The sequence below is a fragment of the Pectinophora gossypiella genome, chromosome 3, assembly GCF_024362695.1.
Source record: "Pectinophora gossypiella chromosome 3, ilPecGoss1.1, whole genome shotgun sequence".
Taxonomy (NCBI): Eukaryota; Metazoa; Arthropoda; class Insecta; order Lepidoptera; family Gelechiidae; genus Pectinophora; species Pectinophora gossypiella.
In genome coordinates, this window is record NC_065406.1 from 3431905 (window position 1) to 3454747 (window position 22843).

The window sequence follows — 22843 nt, forward strand, 5'->3', positions numbered from 1 at the left end:
GGTCAATCACCCTGATAGCAGGGAAATTATCCGGACATCCTTATTGAAGAGGAATATACCAATTGATTCGATGGACATTATGTGCGCCTCATTATCAGATAGTTCTTGTAAGCAATATAGCTCAGCTTATAAACGTTGGTTTAATTATTGTTCTGTTAATAATTTAAATATGTATGAGGCGTCAATCCCAGATATTATTTCTTTTCTCACCTCTTGCTTTCGCTCGGGTGCCCAATATAGCACTCTAAATACTTATCGTTCGGCTTTGTCGCTGATTTTAGGATCAAGCATCGGCTCTGATGATTCAATAAAAAGACTTTTTAAGGGTTTTTATAGACTCCGACCGTCGATGCCTAAATATGAGATTACCTGGAATCCTAGTATAGTGCTCGATTTCTTAGCTAATGTTTATCCTAATAGCGAAATCCCGTTGGAACATCTCACAAAAAAGACTGTTACTTTAATTGCCCTCGTTACAGCTCACAGGTACAGACATTGAGTAAAATAAATGCGCAGAATGTTGAAGTCTGCACCGATGGTTTATATATAAAAATACCTGACATGATAAAAACTTCACGACCTGGCGCAAAACAACCATGTCTTAATATTCCCTATTTTAATGAACGTAAGGAAATTTGCCCAGCTGATGCTTTGATTACATATATAAAAAACACCAGCTCATTGAGGCTAAACAATAGCAACCTCTTCATAAGTTTCAGAGCTCCCTATAAACCGGTGACGAGTCAAACGTTAAGTCGATGGATAAAGGAGACTTTATCAGAGAGTGGGGTTGATACCTCAATTTTTACTGCACACTCCACTAGACACGCGTCTAGCTCTGCCGCACACAATTTTGGAGTTAGTATCGATATGATTAGACGGACGGCAGGATGGAGTGGCAGTTCGAATGTTTTCGCAAAATTCTATCATAGAATTGTTGTTGAAGATAATCGCAACGAATTTGCTATGTCTGTTTTGAAAAATAACAATTAAACATAAGTAATTATTTTTTGTTACCATTTTTTGTTATATTATTACAAAAAATATATTTTTTGTAGTTATGGTTTAATTACATTAAATCGCTAAATATTGCAAAACTATTCCTGTTTCCTGATTTCCTGTATCAGTAAGGATAATAAACATTAACTACTTGTGGTTTATATAATGTTTATTTATTTATCAATATTTCACCATAGCTTCCAAAATCTACAAGTATTCTCTCTTCTAATCTGAGGACGAAGCACGGAGTAATAATTAATGATTAAACGAACTTACCAGTAAGTGAAGTTCTATCATAATTATACGAAGTGCTTCGTCCGAGGATTAGGTCCCACCCGCCCTAGACCCAGAAGGGTGAAATATTGGTTTTATACCTTTGTACTGTATGAATAGCTCGAACATGTGGGTCGTTTGCGAGTATGCGTGAGCGATCTACCTACATTCAGAAAAATAAAAATAATAATACAAACTGCATATACCTGCAGTTTATTTTTCTATTATTTATTTTTAGGCTTTAAACTATAGCGGATGAATGGCCAAACCTAGCGTTTACTACAAGTATTCTCTCTTCTAATCCTCGGACGAAGCACTTCGTATAATTATGATAGAACTTCACTTACTGGTAAGTTCGTTTAATCATTAAGTATGTTTACAAGTTACCTCTTATTGAGTCATTCTAAGAGAAGGGAAGAAAATACAACGTCTCAGAACTTGTAGTTATAAACTGGCTTTCCAGCCGCAATTTTGTCCGCGTGGACTTCGATTTCTTCGGCACGTTTTTTCCATCGACATTTCATATCCTTAAGTGGGGATTTCCGGGATAAAAAAATATCTTACGGTCTTCCCTGGATCTCAAACTATCTCCATACCGAATTTCATCTAAATCATTTCAGCGGTTTAAGTCTGGCAAGGTGACAGATGGACAGTTACTTTCGCGTTTATCTATACTTATATTTAAAATGGGAAATTGTATGTGTCTGTTTGTTTGTCCGTCTTTCACGGCAAAACGGAGCTACAAATTGACGTGATTTTTTTAAGTGGGGATAGTTGAAGGGATGGAGAGTGACATAGGCTATTTTTTGTTTCTTTCTAACCCCCCACTTACCTACAATGGGGGGTGAAAGTTTATATGGAGCAACTAGCAATTTTCAAGGTAGAAAGCTAAAAATCGGTAAACGTACTACTTGTGACTAAAAAAAATCGTGTGTAAATTTTTTTTCGAAATTTGCCCTCAACCTTTTAAAGATAGGGGTAAAATTTTATATGGGACTTTTCGCAGTTTTCAAGGTAGGAAGCTAAAAATGGTTACATTCATTAGAAAAGGGGGATCCGTGTTACTCCGCATTTCTAGTATATAATAACTAGAAAGGCTAGTATATAATATTAGTGAGTGGGCTGTGGGTTACCCAGCCTGTCTTATTCAGGTCTTTCACTCTGACGTTTATGTACTCTTTGCCCTGGCGTAGATATTACTTTATTCTCAACTGGACTGAGTGCAAAGAGAATTAGGTATATAGCGTGCATTCAGCTGTTTAGCATCCCGGGAATGTCGTAAAAGCCAAGCGTAGGTAAGGTATATTTTTGCCAGTTCGGTGAATAAGTATTTGATTAATAGTAAGTCTCGGTTTTTCAAATATGAGCAATGGGTCGAGTAGTGGGATTCTTACCCTGTTTCTGTCTTCGGTAATTATAGATAGCTATTTTGTCATTTGTTGCTGTAAGTAGCAAACATTCACGAAGAGAGAGAGAGAGAGAGAGAGAAAATGTTTATTCAACAAATTGTGACACATTACATACAAAGGGTTACAAACAGAGTAAAAAGAAAAACAAATATCATAAAACAATTTTTAAAACTCAGTACATAATGTGGCACATGGAAGCTCATGGAATATCTAGAATATTCCACATTCATATTCTGGTACGACTATTCGCCTAAGACTACTGGCAAAAGAGGAAATCTCGCAAACCTAAGAAGCTCGAGTGCCTTAAACAATGGCGGCGTTTGGATTCTAAAATAAATAAAATTAAGAATCATCATCTCTCTAGCATTATCCCGTTTTTCACAGGGTCCGCTTACCTAACCTGAAGATTTGACAGGTGTGGTTTTTACAGAAGCGACTGCCTGTCTGACCTTCCACCCCACGAAGGGAAAACCTGCCCAGTACAGGTTAGATCTCAAACCTCCGAAAATACATTTCTTGGGAATGTGGGTTTCCTCACGATGTTTTCCTTCACCGCTGAGCGCGTGATAATCATTTACGATCCAAGCATGCATTTGGAAAAAAAATCGACAATCGTTGGTTTAGGCCTGTGCTGGATTCGAACCTGCGACTACAAAGTGAGAGACAAGCGTTCTACCATCTGGGCTACCACTACCACGACTGCCAGCTGGGCTACCAGGGTTCAAATAAAATTAAGAATATAAAATTTAATTAAATCTGAGTGCTTTTCAGTCTCCTATTTTACTGTAATTACAAAAACAGCATAAATTAATAAAGTTAGCAGAATTTAATTATACACGAAATAATAATTATTTATAATTTCAAATCACTACATAGTATGAAACAAAGTCGCTTTTTCTGTCCCTATATCCCTATGTACGCTTAAATCTTTAAAACTACGCAACGGATTTTGATGCGGTTTTTTTTAATAGATAGAGTTATATGTATAATAACATCCATTAAATAGTGGAGAAATACTGTTATTTTTGAGGTTTTTAATGTGATGTATGTGATGTGTATAATTTCATTTTTCCTCAGCATTGCACCCGAGCGAAGCCGGGACGGGTCGCTAGTGAATTAATAAATTAAAAATGAATCTGAATATATTTACACTTTTCCTATATTATTATAATACCTTCCCACAGACCATGGAATAATCGTGCCGAGTAATAGATACTCACACGAAATAATGCAAATTGTGCAAGGTATAATGATTTACTTTTGACAGTCGTGCGAAACATTTATCTGTGAACAGAACCAGGATGTAATAGATAAGTATAGTAATATGTAGTAGGTATATAAGTAATACCACAATGGATTCGCGATAATGTGCAAAAAGTTGCACTTTCCACTTTCTTCCGTATTCATTTAACTATATGGAGTAAGATAAGACAAGACTGCGTTCACATGAGCATGTGAAACAACGTAGGTTTAATATTTTTTTTAAGTTAAATGCCAGTTTTCAGTCAGATAGAAAGTGATGCACAGTATAGTGTCAAAATATACATTGTTTTAAGTTTACGCGGTTATTATCATAATTAAAACACATAATAACGGGTTCTTACCGAGTTAAAGTAGGGATATGAGACTCCCGATAATTCACCGCGATATTTTTATTTATTTAAACGCGGTAAGAACCCGTTATTATGTTTTTTAATTAAAATATATATTCCTTATAAAAAAAATAAGATTCGTAAGTGAAAAATATGTATTGACATAAAATAATAAAAAAAACTACTTTAATATTACAGTGGAAATTAGGTAATGAAATTGTGATATTATGAAATTCAATAATTTATTTATTCAAACAATTAAAAACAAATCAAACACATCTTATAAATAAAACACCTCCTTCAATGCGTCACATCGAGGCAAGGTGCCCAACAGGCTGGCAGCATTACCCCTCTGACAGAAATAACTACCAGCCCTAGCATCTCCAGAAGCCCCGATAAGACGCATTGAGAGATCCTTAACAAATATTTTTGCTTCTGGACCGCGGTAATTGTGATTATAAAATAAAGACTGATGTAAAGGTAACTTAAAGCGTTTCCTTTTTCCCATTTAACTTATTTATGAAATTTAATAATGAAAAATATAATAATAAGTGTGACATTTTGTCACGCTTTTCTATGACGTGACGTTGGAAACAACCCTATTATAAGGTTTTTATTCCTTCATATTAATGTTCCAAATTCAAAATTAAAATTTATCTAAACTCGTGTTTTGTGAATCAAAATTAGTTCCATTATGTTGTGTATCGGAATCAGCAGGAATAGGAGTTAAATCTAGAGTTTTCGTAGTTATGGTGGTGGTGGTGGTGAAACAATTTCCTCGACAAGAGCTCGTTCACCTCATTATAGACGCAGGCGCAGTTTCCGTGCGCGGGAGCACACGACACACGCTATCGTGAGAGAAAACGTCACTCGTTTATATTAGTGAACAATTACTGCATTATAACGTCGATACATAGTCAAACAGGTTAGGTAAGCTATCAGGCCCATTCGCTATATCTGTAAATATATATACTTACTAAGATCCCGAAAGCCTAGCGAGACATCAACGATTTAAATAATTTCAAAAGAAGCTCAAACAGTATCTAATTGTCAAAAGTTTTTATACTCTGCAGGAGTTTTTTAATCTTCTTCTTCTAACGTTACTATTACTATTGAGCCGCCACAGGCCCATGACGACTCATGTAACGACTACTCATATCAGTAAGTAGTAACCGGGACCAACGCAACGGCTTAACGTGCCTTCCGAAGCCTGGAGTTTTATAATTATAAGTAGTTTTCTTTTGAGTTACTTTTATATCTAAAATATATAAATAAGTACTTATTCTTATTTATTATGTTTAAGTCTAAAAATATAAAACTGTAACTCTCTTTTTAAATTGCTGTGCCCAATCCCGGTCCATATGTGTTACTCACCTTAAGTTGCCAACCTTCAACCACGTGGAACGCCTAAAATGGTATGATTATGGTTATGACCCTGTGAAAACAGGATAAAGCTAGGGAGATTATGATATCATAGAAAATGTTTAAAGAAAATCGTCATCATCATCATCATCAGCCCATTAACGTCCCCACTGCTGGGGCACGGGCCTTCCCTATGGATGGATAGGGAGATCGGGCCTTAAACCACCACGCGGGCCCAGTGCGAATTGGTGGTTATTAACGACTGCTAATGCAGCCGGGACCAACGGCTTAATGTGCCTTCCGAAGCACGGAGGAGCTCGAGATGAAAATTTTGTTTTTTTGTGGTCACCCATCCTATGACCGGCCTTTGCAAAAGTTGCTTAACTTCAACGATCGCAGACCGAGCGCGTTTACCGCTGCGCCAACGAGATCCTCTTATAAGCAGTATAAAATCATAATATTATTGATCTAGCAACGCAAGAGGTACAATAATAAATGTTTTTTAATCTATTGCTCTTCAAGGCTTGAAACTACAAAAGTAAATTATTTGACTGGGTCGAAGATAAATTATAAAATGCTAATCTAGAATAGAAGCCAGTCTAACATAGTCAAAAATCAATCTCATTTTTCTTTTTGACTTATTTTCGAATTTTCCATACAAAATCCAAGTAGAAAATTTTCGTAAAAACTATCTCATTTGACTAAGTTGTCAAATAGACAATTATATTAGTTTATTGCATTATGTACAAATGGTGCTATATCATATATAATTTCGAACATATTGGTGATAATTCCTGTACACATCTTCTGATTTTATTTTAAGTTATACCTGTCATTTTCTTATCCGCCGAAAAGGAAAGGGACGGACGATCGACAGCTGTTAATTAAAAAAAAGAATGAGTGAATTTTTAGAGGGTTGGTTTAGATTTTTGCCTAGAAGTGACGTGTGTTATATAAATTTTATACCTGGTGATTTCCCCTACCTTTCTGTTTCAGAGAATAAGAAAATTACAGGTAAGTAACTTAAAATAAAGTTAGATGGGGTGTACGGTCACGAGCATTAATATGTACGTATACAGTTTGGTACCATGTCACACTAACTTTTTTGACAAATTGAACCATAAGTCTCACTAAATGTTAAATATGTTAGTGCGAAAGAGTCCTAAAGTGGGTACATTATATTGCTCATGACTGCACAGAAATTAGCACCATTGTTGGTTTGGTTAAGTCTTTGTGCGCTCACCTCATCAATTTCAAAAGCATAAATGATAATTAATAAAAACAACGCACACGGTATTCCGTAATTGGCGAAAGTGTCCAGAATTATTATCTCAACGACCGTAGTTAACAAGTGAATTCCATGCAAAATGATGTAAGTTTAAAATTGTTCTTTTTGCGATGAGTTTAATTTTGTAACGAGTTCGTTCACATCAGTTTGTTGACACTTGTTTTTTCACGAATTTAACATTGTTTACACGCAACAGACCTTGTGCTATTAAAATAAAAACATTATGCGCATTATTCATCAACTTAAGTAATTTCGAGTTGTTTGTTTGCAGAGTTACCGACCCCACCGGTGTAGTCGACGATTTCCCTCAATCAGCGTTTATCGCGGATAAGCGCGTTTTCCTCTCAGACGACGCCCTGAGCCGAGGTTCGCGCCCAACTGGGCACCCTCAGTCCTGTTGTCTTAAACCTTGTACCGGGTGAGAGCCTTCAGCGCTCCCCATTTGTCCGGTCAAGTAGTTAATGCCATCTGCGGCAAATCTACAATAAGTCACCTCAAAAAAAAGTTTGTAGATAGATGTGTGCCTAAGAGTGTTATATATAACCTTTTCAGTTCGCAGTTGCCAGGTAAAAAAAAACTTTTTTATTTTATTCGACAAAATAACTCCAAGTGTATTTACGATGAAAGCTCTTAGAAACCAAATGAGCCGTTTAACTTTCAGTTGACCTCGCGGGTAAAGTTTAACTCGTTTCTTTGCTGGTAAACTGTTTAGTTTATAAATCAGGTGTCACTATTAAACGAAGCTTGTTGTAATATACAGGATGTTAGAGACATCGTAACGAAAACTTTGAGGGATGATTTAGGCCACGATTCTGAGTTGATATCAAATGGAATTTTCCGTCGCAAAAGTATGGAACTGAAAATAATTAAAAAAACACAAAAAAATCATGAATTTTTCGATAGGAAACACACTTGATATCAACTCAGAATCATGGTTTGAATCATCCTCCTCAGTATTTATTGCGGTGTCACTAATACCCTGTATAGTCGTGGCCAGATCGTAGAATTAATCATTTCATGATGTGTTCGACCATTTCATGACATATACACAGTCATTCTCAAAAGGGAATACTTTTACCACGATCATCTACTCGTATAACGTTGATCTAACAGAAAGCTTGGTGTGGCGTGGGTACTTAGTTCATCTTGAGATGGATGACCTCTGACTATCCCAATACGGATATTGTCGTGCTTTTTTTAGGTCTTCTAAATTTTATATTTAATAGAGTTTGGGAAATAAATATTATTAGGACGTCTAAGGTAGATATTAAGGAAAGTAAAACACCAATGATCCAACAGATTTTTTCTACGCAATAAGTTGGCATCACTTAGCGGTCGGGAACTCATTTTTGCTAACTAAATACTGTTTTTTTCTTATGTTTTAGATATTCGGGTAACCGTTTCTCGTTAGCTTTTAATATGTAATGGTATCTACTTTAATTCTTTCAAGTTACCTACATCGCTTGGGTATGTTGCCGCGAAAATTAATAACAGAACTTTCAACACACTTATGAGAGTTTATAACTTTATACTTAGAACTTAATATTGCACTAGTTTCATTATTAAAGTCGCTGTGAGTAAACGCATGTTTGAGGTTGTATTCCAAGATAATAAATTGAATTCTATTTTTACGTATTATTTGCCGCATCTGGCTTTTACAGAAAATTATGAATCTTTGGTAAATCAATTTGTATTGATTTTTGTTTTACTGAAAATACTGTAATGGCTGAATTTACGATTTTATTTATCTTCCAGAATATTCCACTGAATTATGTCTTCGCATTTCATTGTGTAAACAGGGCTTTTACATTTTCCAAGGAACTCTAGAACGTGGCCATTGTCTAAGAGAGCACGTTCGTTCTTTTATTTTCTTTCCCCGTCACAGTAATAACTTCACGGGGCACTGGAATGTTCCAGCGATAAGGTTTTATTTTAAAAATACACTCCACTTTTGCACTGAAAACTTGGACGCTGAGATACTTGCACCAAATGGAAATAAAAACCGTTTTGCAACATACCAACTTACAGACACATTGGGGTGTGCTGTGCAACTTCATCACTAATTTAAGAGCCACGCTCTTGTCGTGTAGCATTCTCCATGCTACTTTTATAGGGAAGAAAAGGGCAGTGGCTTCCCTCTTGCCTTCCGCCCCGCAGTACTCTGTCTGACGCGGTTGGGATGGCACCCAGAGTAGTCTATTTCAAGGCCTCCCATCCTCCGCCTCTGAATAGAATAGTTACTGCTGCCCTCTGTCAGGTTTCAGGTTACAGTCCCTGTAACTTGCTCTTTCCGTCCTGTATTGGTGTGCAACTCACTCTCAGAAGACGCCCTGAGACGAAATTCGCGCCCAGCCAGGCTTCTTCAGGCCTGTTGTCTTAAATTTTGTACTTGGTGTAAGTAGTAATCTTCTGTAGTGTAGGTTGTGAGGTGGATTACCGAACTGATTAACTCTGATATCAGGGTTATAATTGAGCCGCCAAAGGCCCTTGACATGACTCATGTAACGACTATGTATTTACATCAGTAAGTAGTAACCGGAACCAATGGTTTTACCTGTATTCATCCATTTTACTTTCGGACAATCAGGTGATCCGCCTAGGGTAAATTAATTCTTTCAAATGTAATCCTGGCAGACGACGCTCTGAGACGAGGTTCGCGCGCAACAGAGCACCCTCAGCGCTCGCCATTTGTCTGGCCAAGTTGTAAATGCTATATGCCACCAAGAGGGTGTGGGTAAATCTAACTCGGCGCCTGATACGAATTGGTGCGGGACGAAGAGTTAGGTACCGTTCTATACACAGTAAGTATAGCTAGTGTGTTTAAGTACCTAAATCATTTGTACGTACCTACTTAGTAGTCGTACCTAGAGGTATATTTCCGCATTAGTTTCACAATAGTAACTTTATGAATGAACAAAGACTAGATTAGATATAGATTTTTATTCTCACGTTTTTGTTAACTAAGTTATAAGATTGAATTGGACAATGAGTAAGTAAGCTAAAACCCACTTATTGTTAGTCTATATTTAGAAACCCTATTGTAATATTTTCGTCTGGGTATTTAAGACTGTATTTCGTACCTACAATAAAGAAATATGATAGGCCCTCCAATGTTGGCATAGTTTGACTTTTCTTAATTAACTGGGCCTGTTGTCTTAAATTTTATACCACCTGAGAGTCCTCAGCGCTTCCCATTTGCTTGACCAAGTAGTTAACTACACTACTCTATATATTACACTACTATTTATATTCACGCAAAAAAAAATAAGAAAAAAAATCTGTGTCCGGTCCCCTGAAGGCCCCTGTTGCTCTATTATATAGTTTGTATAGACTTTTATTGTACTGAGCGACTTTTCGCGCGGTAAACTCAAACACAAGACAATGCTTTCGCTCAACGCTCAGCAAACGAGGCCTCTTCTTCTATCGTGTGCGTTGTGAGGTGGATTACCAACCCCATCAACCCTGGTGTCAGGGTTATTATTGAGCCGCCATAGGCCCCTGACATGACTCATGTAACGACTACGAACTTACATCAATAAATAATAACCGGGACCAACGGCTTAACGGGCCTTCCGAAGCTCGGATTATCTTACTTTGGACAATCAGGTGATCAGCCTGTAATGTCCTAACCTAGGGATCACAAAGTGATTTTTGTGATCTGTCCCTACCGGGATTCGAACCTGGGACCTCCGGATCGTGAGCACAACACTTAACCACTGGACCACAGAGGCCGTTAAACGAGGCCTTACAAAATACGATAGATTTACGAGCTTGATAAATTATCTAAACACATTATCAGTCTAAGTACTCCATCTAATTGACACAAACTCATGTACCCACTACAGTATTCATGTATCGATCTAGATGTTTCTAGGGCACACTTGCAAGAACCAACATATCCAATATTTTAAGTGTACTTTATTAGGCATTCTCTGCCGAAGGTCGTGGGAATAGAGTATAGTTTGTGAACTCCCACTTCAGTATTGTTTTGGGATAACAATGGTAAAGCTTGGTGGGCTTGGCTGAGCAATAGATATTTTTAATTTACAAGCTGTGATTGTTTAAGGTCAGTGTGGTACGCCATAAAATCGTGTAGTTAGAAGACAAATCGGCAGCCATTTTGGAATTTAAACCGTGTTGTGTTACTGGCCGTTCGGTGGCTTATTATGGCTGTATTATTTGAATTTGTATTTAGAAGACGTTGGTTTTTTTCTGGCAGATGGTTTCAGCGATTTTCGAGCATTAGTTGCAGGCTTCACGAAACAAATTTTGTTGAAGCGTCCACAGTGCTATAAGAAAGTGAGTGAATCTTTTATCTGACTTAGCAAACTGTTCAAGGTGGTCGATGAACAGGATATGAAATGGTCGTCGTATCACAGTAGCTGCAAGTTCTCTCTGGGTAATTGTGGCTCTGACCAACCCATTACGGATCAAAGGCGTGAGTTTATGGTACCTCCGCTCATCTAACCTGTAGATTTGACAGGCCTGGTATTTTACAAAAGCGACTGCCTGTCTGACATTCCAACCCGCGAAGGGAAAACCAGCCCTTTACACATTAAGTCATACCTCCGAAAAGCATTTCCCAGGAATGTGGGTTTCTATATGATATTTTGCTTCACCGCTGAGCACCTGATACTCTATAATTTCGAAAAACATTGGTTTAGACGAGTGCTGGGATTCGCACCTGTGACCTCACAGTGTGAGTCAAGCGTTCTTCCAAGTGATTTAACTACTTGGCTGGACAAATGGGGGGCACTGAAGGCTCTCACCTGGTACAACATTTAAGACAACAGGCCTGAGGGTGCCCAGTTGAGCGCGAACCTCGGCTCAGGGCGTCGTCTGAGAGGAAAATATTTGAAAGTATTAATCGACCCTAGTGGGTCGATAGCGATAAGCGCTGAATGAGGGAAATCGCCGACCACGCCGACGGGGTCGGTATCGGGGTCCTAAAATGTTTGGTGTCGCGAGCTGATTGGCTGCCTCTATGGCTAGAGTAATCGGGTCGTCTCGGGATCGAATATACGTCCTTACTCTTCCAAGTGAACAACGGTTCCTGGGTTATATTTCCATCATCAGCCATAAACTTCAAAGTCATCCAATCTTTTAGAGCCGACAACTCCATCAGTTAGATGGCCACAGACCACAGTATACCCATAAACAACTAGTTGTAAAACCACAATAATTCCACCCATCAGTGCGATTAGATTTCCAACGACCGTAATAACTGTTCGCAGTCCTTTTAAGCGACATTGATGAAGATTCTTTTACAACTGACTTTGTTTCTTGTATGTATTTGGTAGACTTGTAAAGAGTAAACTCGCCCACAGATATTAAGTAAGTAGGCCTTCCTCGACAGGAATACTTGGCGTGCTTCATAATAATAATAATAAAAAAGTTTATTTAGGTAAAATCTACGACACACATATACATTTACAACATTAAAATATACACACATTAACATTAATATTTAGTTGGAAAACATAAAGGTATATGGGTGCCGCAGTTCACCAAAAAAGGCCAGGGTTCAGTGAAAATTTACCCAGAGGGCAACACTGATTTTCAACCCACGCCGATAATCATAAATGTATGTTGTAAAATATTTGAATAAGGAACTATGTACCCCCTCCGGTTGATTGAGGGAAGGCCTGTGCCCAGCAGTGGGACGTATACATATAGGCTATATATAAGGAACTACGTATAAGCAGCAACTCTCCGCGGCTGAGCTGGGTTTACCTCACCCCCTCTTTCTTCTTCTTCTGTCGTGTAGGTTGTGAGGTGGAGTACCAACCTCATCAACCCTGATGTCAGGGTTATTATTGAGCCGCCAAAGACCCCTGACATGGCTCATCTAACGACTACTCACTTACATCATAAGTAGTAACCGGGACCGACGGCTTATCGTGCCAGCGGCACGAATCATCTTACTTTCGGACAATCTGGTGATCAGACAGTAATATCCTAACCAAACTAGGAACCACAAAGTAATTTTTGTGATATGGCTAGGGAATCGAATCCGGGACCTCAGGATCGCGAGCCTAACGCTCAACCACTGGACCACGGAGGTCGTCGAGTTGGAGATCTTACTTAAAACACACACGAACACGCACACACAAAATAACATACATAAGGGATATTTAATCATAATACTACTTGTAACTTATAATTCGTACTGAAATATGAGCTCCGCCGCTCTACGTAATTGCAATAACTATAAACAGTGATCGGATATACTGGAGCTTACTTGCTTAAACTTGCAGTTGGTCGGTTATAAGGATATCATTTTTGTATTGAAAAAACACGTAGAAAAACACCCAAAATCGGGACTGACAAGAACTGGTGGCTTAACACGTTCACTGTGTATGAACCACATATGAGGCAAACATATTTGAAACACATACACGCATGACCCATATGTGGGGCACTAGGGAAAAGAGGATTTTTAAATTGTTTTTTTTTTCTTGTCATAGTGTGTCTATGTACATGCATGAATTGTAATGTGTTTATCGAAAAAAAAAACATTGTACGTGACGGGTCGATATCAAATTTTCAGTTACACAGTGAACGTTATAAGTTACTAACTTGTTTTAAGCAAACTAATAAACAATAATAGCGTTTTATTGGATCATGGGATTGTTATTGTAAAGAAACCGTTTCCTAGCATTAATAAGAAGTTTAAGCAAATAACCGCCCGATTATTATGAAGTTGAAGAAGAATGTTTTAACCTCGTAAGGCCGAGATTTCCAGAAACAATAGTTAAACAATGGGGTTTGGATTTTAAAAGGACATTCGGTCTTATGACTTTAATGTAACATAAATAACTAAATAGGATGCCCTGTAATGTTACAATAGATGTCTATTGTTAGGTTTATTTTTCCACGACACGTTTACAAACGCATGCATGCATTTATTGGTAAGTTGTATTTATAGTTTGTACCAGAAATCTTTCAATTTTAAAATTTTTCCTCACCTTATGGTTGTCTGGAAGAAATCGCGTTAAGCGATAAGGCCGCCATTTGCCATGTATTTAGTTAAGAGTCTTTTTGTAATTATTTCTTTATATTTTGGTGCAATAAAGTGTATTTGTATTGTATAAAATCGGCGATTTGTATTGTCAAGTTGATTAATGTCAGGTAAAAGTTTTAATGAACAGTGATTTTTCGTGAAAGTCCGATGCAATCTTTGTTTTATAACCTGAATGTCGTGTATATTCCATGCACCGTGGTCGCGATGTAAGTTTGATAAAGTCGATAAAAGATGATCCAAGTCGCCACGTTTCGACACGAGCGTGCTCTATCTACAAGCGTCACTTTCCATCAGCTGTTTAAGTCGTTGACCTTTCACGATGTGGATGAAAATACTGTCACTTGGACAACTAGGCAGAGGTCTAGCCTTATAAATTTAAAACAGACAATACTCGTTTTTTTCACCGAGCAGCCGAGTTTGTTACAAAGTCTTAAAATGGAAATGATTCATCATCAGTGATCGGGATAGGCAGTGCCATTTGCGAGATTTGTCTTAACATGGACATGACTCCCAAATCTTGAATCCCGAAACACAATATTCGTTTTTTTGTGAATTTATTTTAGTAATTGACATGTTTTATGCTATTTTTTGATTAATATTATTTATTTATTTTTGTCATAACTGTTTGTCTCGATCAACAATTTTTTACATTTAATATTAGTAGGACTGTACTTGTGATATCTCAAACAGTTTACTTTTAATTAATACAAGAAGAAGACAATAATATAAATAATATAATAAACAATTTCTATTCTATTCTACAATATTGTAATGTAACATGATCTTGAAATCTCGTGGTTATATCCATCATCATCATCATCATCATCAACCGTACGACCATATTAACCACAAAATTCAGGGTCCCATATCAACCCCAAATGGCACTACCTATCCTGATCACTGGTTCATCATATATGATTCTTCATATCCACATTTGCTGTGCCGTTCCCGAGAATGTTCCTAATGTAATATCGTCACTGGAAAGGCAAAATTACTTACCTAAGCGCCAAAATATCCTAAAATAGCAGTCTTGATTGTTATTGCTAGACATAGAAAATTAAAAAACAATGTAATCTTACGTTAACGTCATCAAAATTGAATAAATGGGTAAGAAGTTATGATATAAACAACGAAAAAATACTTTAAAAGGCTTTTTCTTAAAATGGCATTTTGCCTTTTTAGTGACGATGTTGTAAAAACTCTTTAATAGCACGGACACTGGCTGCTTTTTTTTTTCAAATTATTCTTTCTGATATCTGATCTTATCTGGTTAAAAGTTAGATCTTAAAGTTCTTTTGACGCAAGTTTTGTTTACTGCCGGGAATACATTGTTTTAAGTTTATGCGGTTATTATCATAATTAAAGCACATAATAACGGGTTCTTACCGCGTTTAAATGGGGATATTCAGATGCGAGTGCGAGTTCACATGGTTCCGAACATTCCGATATCAAAAACATAAACAAGCGGCAAAGAAAGAGGGTAGACAGATATGTCTGCCCGTAGAAAATTATGGATCTACCGACTCCACTCCAATCTCATCAGTCATCCCGTGATCATGGCACTTGCAACAGTGTCGAAATATCGGGAGTCTCATATCCCCATTTAAACGCGGTAAGAACCCGTTATTATGTGCTTTAATTACTGCCGGGAATGTTCCTAAAGTGGGAACATTCTCGGGAACGGCACATAACTGGTCACAATGCGGTGTACCGAAAACCCGTTTACTCTAACCATGGAGGTGGGCAATCATAATGTTGATAAACTATGATAATACCTATTCTCTCTCTTATCTCAGCTGTAACTTCTGCGAATCAAGCTTGTCTTATATTAATAAGCCAAAAGTTAGTGTTAGTTTAGGACTAAAAGCTTGCCTAAATTTATAGCGGAGTTAGGTAGGTAGGTATAAAAGTTATATAAAAAACAAGTGGTGGTTTATAATCTATGTGAAATCTGTCTATTTTATGATAATTATGTTAAAACAATAAGTATGTCGAATAAATATTTTTTCTTTCTTTCTTTCTTTCTTCTTTATTTTACTTTTTTTTGGGTGCTCCTCTGCCGAAGATTGTCTTAGATAGAAAATAAAGCCGCCTTTATCGTAGAATAAATTTCTTCTGTAGATGTCTTGTAAATACTATATACTAGCACTTTGATTGTAATTACTAGTCTTTTCAAAGAAGCGACATTCGCCTGATCTTCAAATCAAATAGGTATACTTCAATACATACAAACATAAAAAAGAAACTATTTTATATAATATGTTTAAATACGTTTTGTTGTTGTAATTGTGAATGCCGAGTGTACCGAACATTAACTTAAGATTTGAATTTTACATGCTTACGATATGTGTACGGTCACGAGCATTAATATGTATACACTTTGATACCATGTCACATTAACTTTTTTGACAAATTGAATGTAAGTCTCACTAAATGTCAAATATGTTAGTGCGACAGAGTCCTAAAGTGGGTACGGTCACGAGCTTAATATGTATACACTTTGGTACCATGTCACAGTAACTTTTTTGACAAATTGAACTGTAAGTCTCACTAAATGTCAAATATGTTAGTGCGGCAGAGACCTAAAGTGGATACGGTCACGAGAATTAATATGTATACACTTTGGTACCATGTCACATTGACTTTTTTGACAAATTGAACTGTAAGTCTCACTAAATGTCAAATAGTATGTTAGTGCGACAGAGTCCTAAAGTGGGTACGGTCACGAGCATTAATATGTATACACTTTGATACCATGTCACATTAACTTTTTTGACAAATTGAACTGTAAGTCTCACTAAATGTCAAATAGTATGTTAGTGCGACAGAGTCCTAAAGTGGGTACGGTCACGAGCTTAATATGTATACACTTTGGTACCATGTCACAGTAACTTTTTTGACAAATTGAACTGTAAGTCTCACTAAATGTCAAATATGTTAGTGCGGCAGAGACCTAAAGTGGATACGGTCACGAGAATTAATATGTATACACTTTGGTACCATGTCACATTAACTTTTTTGACAAATTGAATGTAAGTCTCACTAAATGTCAAATATGTTAGTGCGGCAGAGACCTAAAGTGGATACGGTCACGAGCATTAATATGTATACACTTTGATACCATGTCACATTAACTTTTGAATGTAAGTCTCACTAAATGTCAAATATGTTAGTGCGGCAGAGACCTAAAGTGGATACGGTCACGAGCATTAATATGTATACACTTTGATACCATGTCACATTAACTTTTGAATGTAAGTCTCACTAAATGTCAAATATGTTAGTGCGGCAGAGACCTAAAGTGGATACGGTCACGAGCATTAATATGTATACACTTTGATACCATGTCACATTAACTTTTTTGACAAATTGAATGTAAGTCTCACTAAATGTCAAATATGTTAGTGCGGCAGAGACCTAAAGTGGATACGGTCACGAGCTTAATATGTATACACTTTGATACCATGTCACATTAACTTTTTTGACAAATTGAATGTAAGTCTCACTAAATGTCAAATATGTTAGTGCGGCAGAGACCTAAAGTGGATACGGTCACGAGAATTAATATGTATACACTTTGGTACCATGTCACATTGACTTTTTTGACAAATTGAACTGTAAGTCTCACTAAATGTCAAATAGTATGTTAGTGCGACAGAGTCCTAAAGTGGGTACGGTCACGAGCATTAATATGTATACACTTTGATACCATGTCACATTAACTTTTTTGACAAATTGAATGTAAGTCTCACTAAATGTCAAATATGTTAGTGCGGCAGAGACCTAAAGTGGATACGGTCACGAGCTTAATATGTATACACTTTGATACCATGTCACATTAACTTTTTTGACAAATTGAATGTAAGTCTCACTAAATGTCAAATATGTTAGTGCGGCAGAGTCCTAAAGTGGATACGGTCACGAGAATTAATATGTATACACTTTGGTACCATGTCACATTAACTTTTTTGACAAATTGAATGTAAGTCTCACTAAATGTCAAATATGTTAGTGCGGCAGAGACCTAAAGTGGATACGGTCACGAGAATTAATATGTATACACTTTGATACCATGTCACATTAACTTTTGAATGTACGTCTCACTAAATGTCAAATATGTTAGTGCGGCAGAGACCTAAAGTGGATACGGTCACGAGCATTAATATGTATACACTTTGATACCATGTCACATTAACTTTTGAATGTAAGTCTCACTAAATGTCAAATATGTTAGTGCGGCAGAGACCTAAAGTGGATACGGTCACGAGCATTAATATGTATACACTTTGATACCATGTCACATTAACTTTTGAATGTAAGTCTCACTAAATGTCAAATATGTTAGTGCGGCAGAGACCTAAAGTGGATACGGTCACGAGAATTAATATGTATACACTTTGGTACCATGTCACATTGACTTTTTTGACAAATTGAACTGTAAGTCTCACTAAATGTCAAATATGTTAGTGCGGCAGAGACCTAAAGTGGATACGGTCACGAGAATTAATATGTATACACTTTGGTACCATGTCACATTGACTTTTTTGACAAATTGAACTGTAAGTCTCACTAAATGTCAAATAGTATGTTAGTGCGACAGAGTCCTAAAGTGGGTACGGTCACGAGCTTAATATGTATACACTTTGATACCATGTCACATTAACTTTTTTGACAAATTGAACTGTAAGTCTCACTAAATGTCAAATAGTATGTTAGTGCGACAGAGTCCTAAAGTGGGTACGGTCACGAGCTTAATATGTATACACTTTGGTACCATGTCACAGTAACTTTTTTGACAAATTGAACTGTAAGTCTCACTAAATGTCAAATATGTTAGAGTCCTAAAGTGACTGTACTGTTGCAGGGCTAACATGCGCAATGTGATAAAATTATCGATTGATTCAATACATTTTGACGAAATCGATAAGTTTGTTTGACACGACTTATTTGGGTTCACATATTAGCACCAATCGACAAAGCGACATAATTATATCGTCAGAATTACAGTTTTATAAAATAACATGAGCTCACAACTATGTCCGAATTGGGGTAGTCAGACATCCATCGTTAGATGACCTAAGTACCCACACCTCACTGAGCTTTCAGTTAGTCTAACGGGTTTATTCGTAATGTAATTATGTTGAATGTATATTTTGGTACTTTCCAAGTTTGCTCATCAAACTTGCATGTGTTTGCGAAAGCGATTGCTTTGTCCTTTAGGCTTTTATTCCACTGCACGCTATTATAAAGCGATAAAAAGCGGAAACGTAAGGGTCCCTCTAAATTGACGTTTGTTCGGCAAGTTTTAACGAGACATATTTAAATGCATGATCTTAGTGCCATCGTAAAGAAACTTTAAGGGATGATTTAAACCATGATTCTGAGTAATTATCAAGTGGAACTTTCCGTCACAGAAGTATGGAACTGATTTAAAAAAAAAACACTAAAATTTTTATGAATTTTCCGATAGGAAATTCCACTTTGATATCGACTCAGAATAATGGTCCTAATCATCCCCATAAGTATTCGTTACGGTGTCACTAACACCCATACGCACTTGTATGGCTACCTAATAATATTATAATATTGATGAGATTCAAGTTTATATGTAGAGTGAAATCTTTTATGTCAACGACGAACGAACCAGGCGGCACGAGTATAATACCTAGATACAGCTACATTTTATCCATTAAAATTAATTTCAGCGCTGTACTTGTACGGGGTGTCACATCGTAACGAATACTGAAGGGGGTGATTCAGCTCATAATTCTAAGTTAATAACAAGTGAATTTTTCAAAAATAAAAAAAACCTATTATATTCTAAATCTTATTGTTTTGTTTGCTTTTCAGTTTGTATGTTCGTTTGTAGACGCATCGTGCAAAAGCCACTCATTGTAGATACGTATTTAAAAAAAATACAGACGTACACCCTGGCCCCTGGGTCTGTTTCATAAAACTTACAATTGTAAATTACAACGACAATTTGGTGATCATTACGTAGCTAATTTGAAACTGCAAAATATTTGTGATCACACACTCCGCAATGTACATGAAATTGTCATTGTAATTTAAAATTGTTAGTTTTATGAAACAGGCACCTGATGCTATGTTTTGTAACTCTACAGTGGGTTAATTACCTAATAATGTTTCATCTAACATGAAGTCCTTATTAGTAACTTAGTTGTTCTTCGAGTTTAACCTGATAAGCACAAAATAAACAATATTATTACCTTTGCTCAGAAAGTTATGGGAATGTTTGATCAGGGAAGTTTCGTGTCACTGAATAATATTGATGAGATTCAAGTTTATTCGTAGAGTGAAATCTTTTTTGTCAACGACGAACGAACCAGGCGGCACGAATATAATACATAGATACAGCTAAATTTTATCCTTTAAAATTAATTTTTAGCGCTATGCGTAACGATTATACAACTAGATATCGTAGCTTTAGTGTTTTCATAAGGCGAAAACAATATGAAAACAGTCTTCCATCGTGTGGGTTGTGGGAACAAACAGGTAAAAAAACACACAATAACGGGTTCCTACCGCGTTTAATGCAGAGATATAAGGCTCCCGATATTTCGACACTGTTACACGTGATGACTGATGATCACGGGATGACTGATGAAATTGGAGTGGAGTAGGTAAATCCATAATTTACCCGTTATTATGTGTTTTAATTATGATGATAACCGCGTAAACTTAAAACAAGGTAAGAAAACAGTAAGGCAACGATATATATATTGATAATAGAAAAAGAGAGCCATGATTTTAGGGGGTGAGGTTTGGAGGCCGCCCGCGAATTTGCACTTCGTTTGCTTTTTTTTTGCCGTCAGCGCTACACACGCCACAGCAAAAATATTTCATTAGTCTGAGATGGTTTTGAAAAACTTAAAAACGCGACCTTGCTTGAATACCTCGCCTTAAATGTATATCGCGTGCTCAGCGATGAAGGAAAACATCGTGAGGAAATTCCCGAGAAATGAATTTCGGAGGTAAGTATGTGACTTAACCTGTATTGTATTGGGTTGGAAGGTCAGACCGGCAGTCGCTCCTGTAAAAAACCGGACCTGACAAATCTTCAGGTTAGGTAAGCGGACCATGTGAAAACGAGTTAACGCTGGGGAGATAGAATAGAAGCCGCTACATTTTATCTCTTTGCGTAGAAGCACCTGCATTTTTTGTTTAAAAATAATTACTAATGATAGAAGTACTCACCAATAATGCTCGCCCAACGTCGAACCGCAGACATTTTGTAGGTAGTTTTCAAAATCTGTAACAAACACAACATATCACATATATATTTTTTACTCGAGTGGCTTGGGACAAACGAGCCTATAGCGCTTTAACACGTTCACTGTGTAACTGAAAATTAGTTATCAACCCCTCACGTGCAATGCCATTTTTTTGATAAACACATTGCAATTTATGTATAAAGACACACTGCAAGAAAAAAATGTGCCCCACATGTGGTTCATACACAGTGAACGTGTTAACCCTTTCACGGACAGAGATCATGGGTCATTGATGGTTCATAATAGGTAATATGACACCTTGGAATCGGAACGTCATTAGACGTTCTGTTCTTGAAAGTGTTAAGGGTGCAGTATAGCAATGCTGGCTACCGCGCTACTAGAGAGCCTGTGGTATGTTCACGGACAGCTTTCACGCCATAATTCGTAAGAACTGAAAGCGTCGATTCAAACTCCGTTACCGGGCTTACACCAATGATGTATTAATTTATTTTATAAGTGCAATTTTCACTAAGACAGTTGGTTAGACGTTGGTCTAACAGATTGCTCAGTGAGGTGTTGGTACTTAGTTCATCTTGCGTCTGCGATGAATATCCCAATAGGGATATAGACGTTATGTTAGCTTCCGTTATGTTATGATACAATTCGTTTGATGTTAAAACAACGCGCCTACTAGAAGAAGAAAGAAAGAAAAAATATTTATTCGGCATACTTAACACTAATTAACAAAACATACTTATCCGGCCAAGTAGTTAATGCCATCTGCGGCAAATCTATAATAAGCCACGTCAAAAAAAAAAAACAAAATACTTAGGTAATTAAATTACTTAATAATTATTATACTTAATGCCGAAACGGCTTCAGCTCAGCAAATGTCAGGGCCTAGCTGTAGCTAGACTGTGACGCTGATTTTCAGCTGCAGCCGGTTGGGGAATCAAAGGCCAGTGAAACAAAAAAAAAAACTACTAGCCCTAACGATGTGCCTTGATTCTTATCATTACAATACACACCCTTAGCTACACTTGGCTATAATCAGCCAATAAGGCCACGCCGCAGGGCAGAGCTTGTTTCTCACGAGATCACGAGTTGCATCAGAAGAGCGTCCTCGGAAAAAAAATGACTCTGTCGCAAGATTCGCGGCGAAAGCGAACGTGCGCGTAATTAGCGCATGTGACGTAACGTGGTCGATTTGGCTATACCAGTACTAGTTACTGGTAGTGTACTTGGTAATAAAAGTAGCAGGTTGACCTACAAGCGGTGGCCGCAGGCAGTGGCTGAGACTGTTGATAACGATGCGGTGGCGGATAAGATTGGTTTTAAAGTCGTAAGGTTGAACTTCCTTTTTAAAATCCGATCTCCATTGGTTAACTATTATGTCTGGAAATCTCGGCCACAAGAGGTTAAGGTTATTTGAGCATTTTCCGTTGTGTATGTTAACCTTTAAACAGGAACCTCTTCACTCTCTTGTGGCATAAATATACTTTTACGTGTTTTAATTACATCACATAAATTACGAGCCTAATTTTTTAACTGTTCAAAGTATAAATCTTCTTCTTCTATATAGTATAATTATAATTTTATGATATTTTTATATTATACACTTTATGCAAAATTCAAAAATTCTGACGTAATGTTTATGAATT

General features: G+C 37.0%; 1 protein-coding gene across 1 annotated transcript in view; it reads right to left on the minus strand.

Moving 5' to 3' along the window:
* Positions 1 to 22843, minus strand: part of LOC126380868 (protein obstructor-E-like) — a 92353-nt gene that overhangs the window by 48446 nt on the left and 21064 nt on the right. The window contains exon 2 of the mRNA XM_050030453.1: positions 21166 to 21220. Within this exon, the coding sequence (XP_049886410.1) occupies positions 21166 to 21199 (34 nt within the window). The 5' untranslated portion in view covers positions 21200 to 21220. The remainder of the gene's footprint in view (positions 1 to 21165; positions 21221 to 22843) is intronic.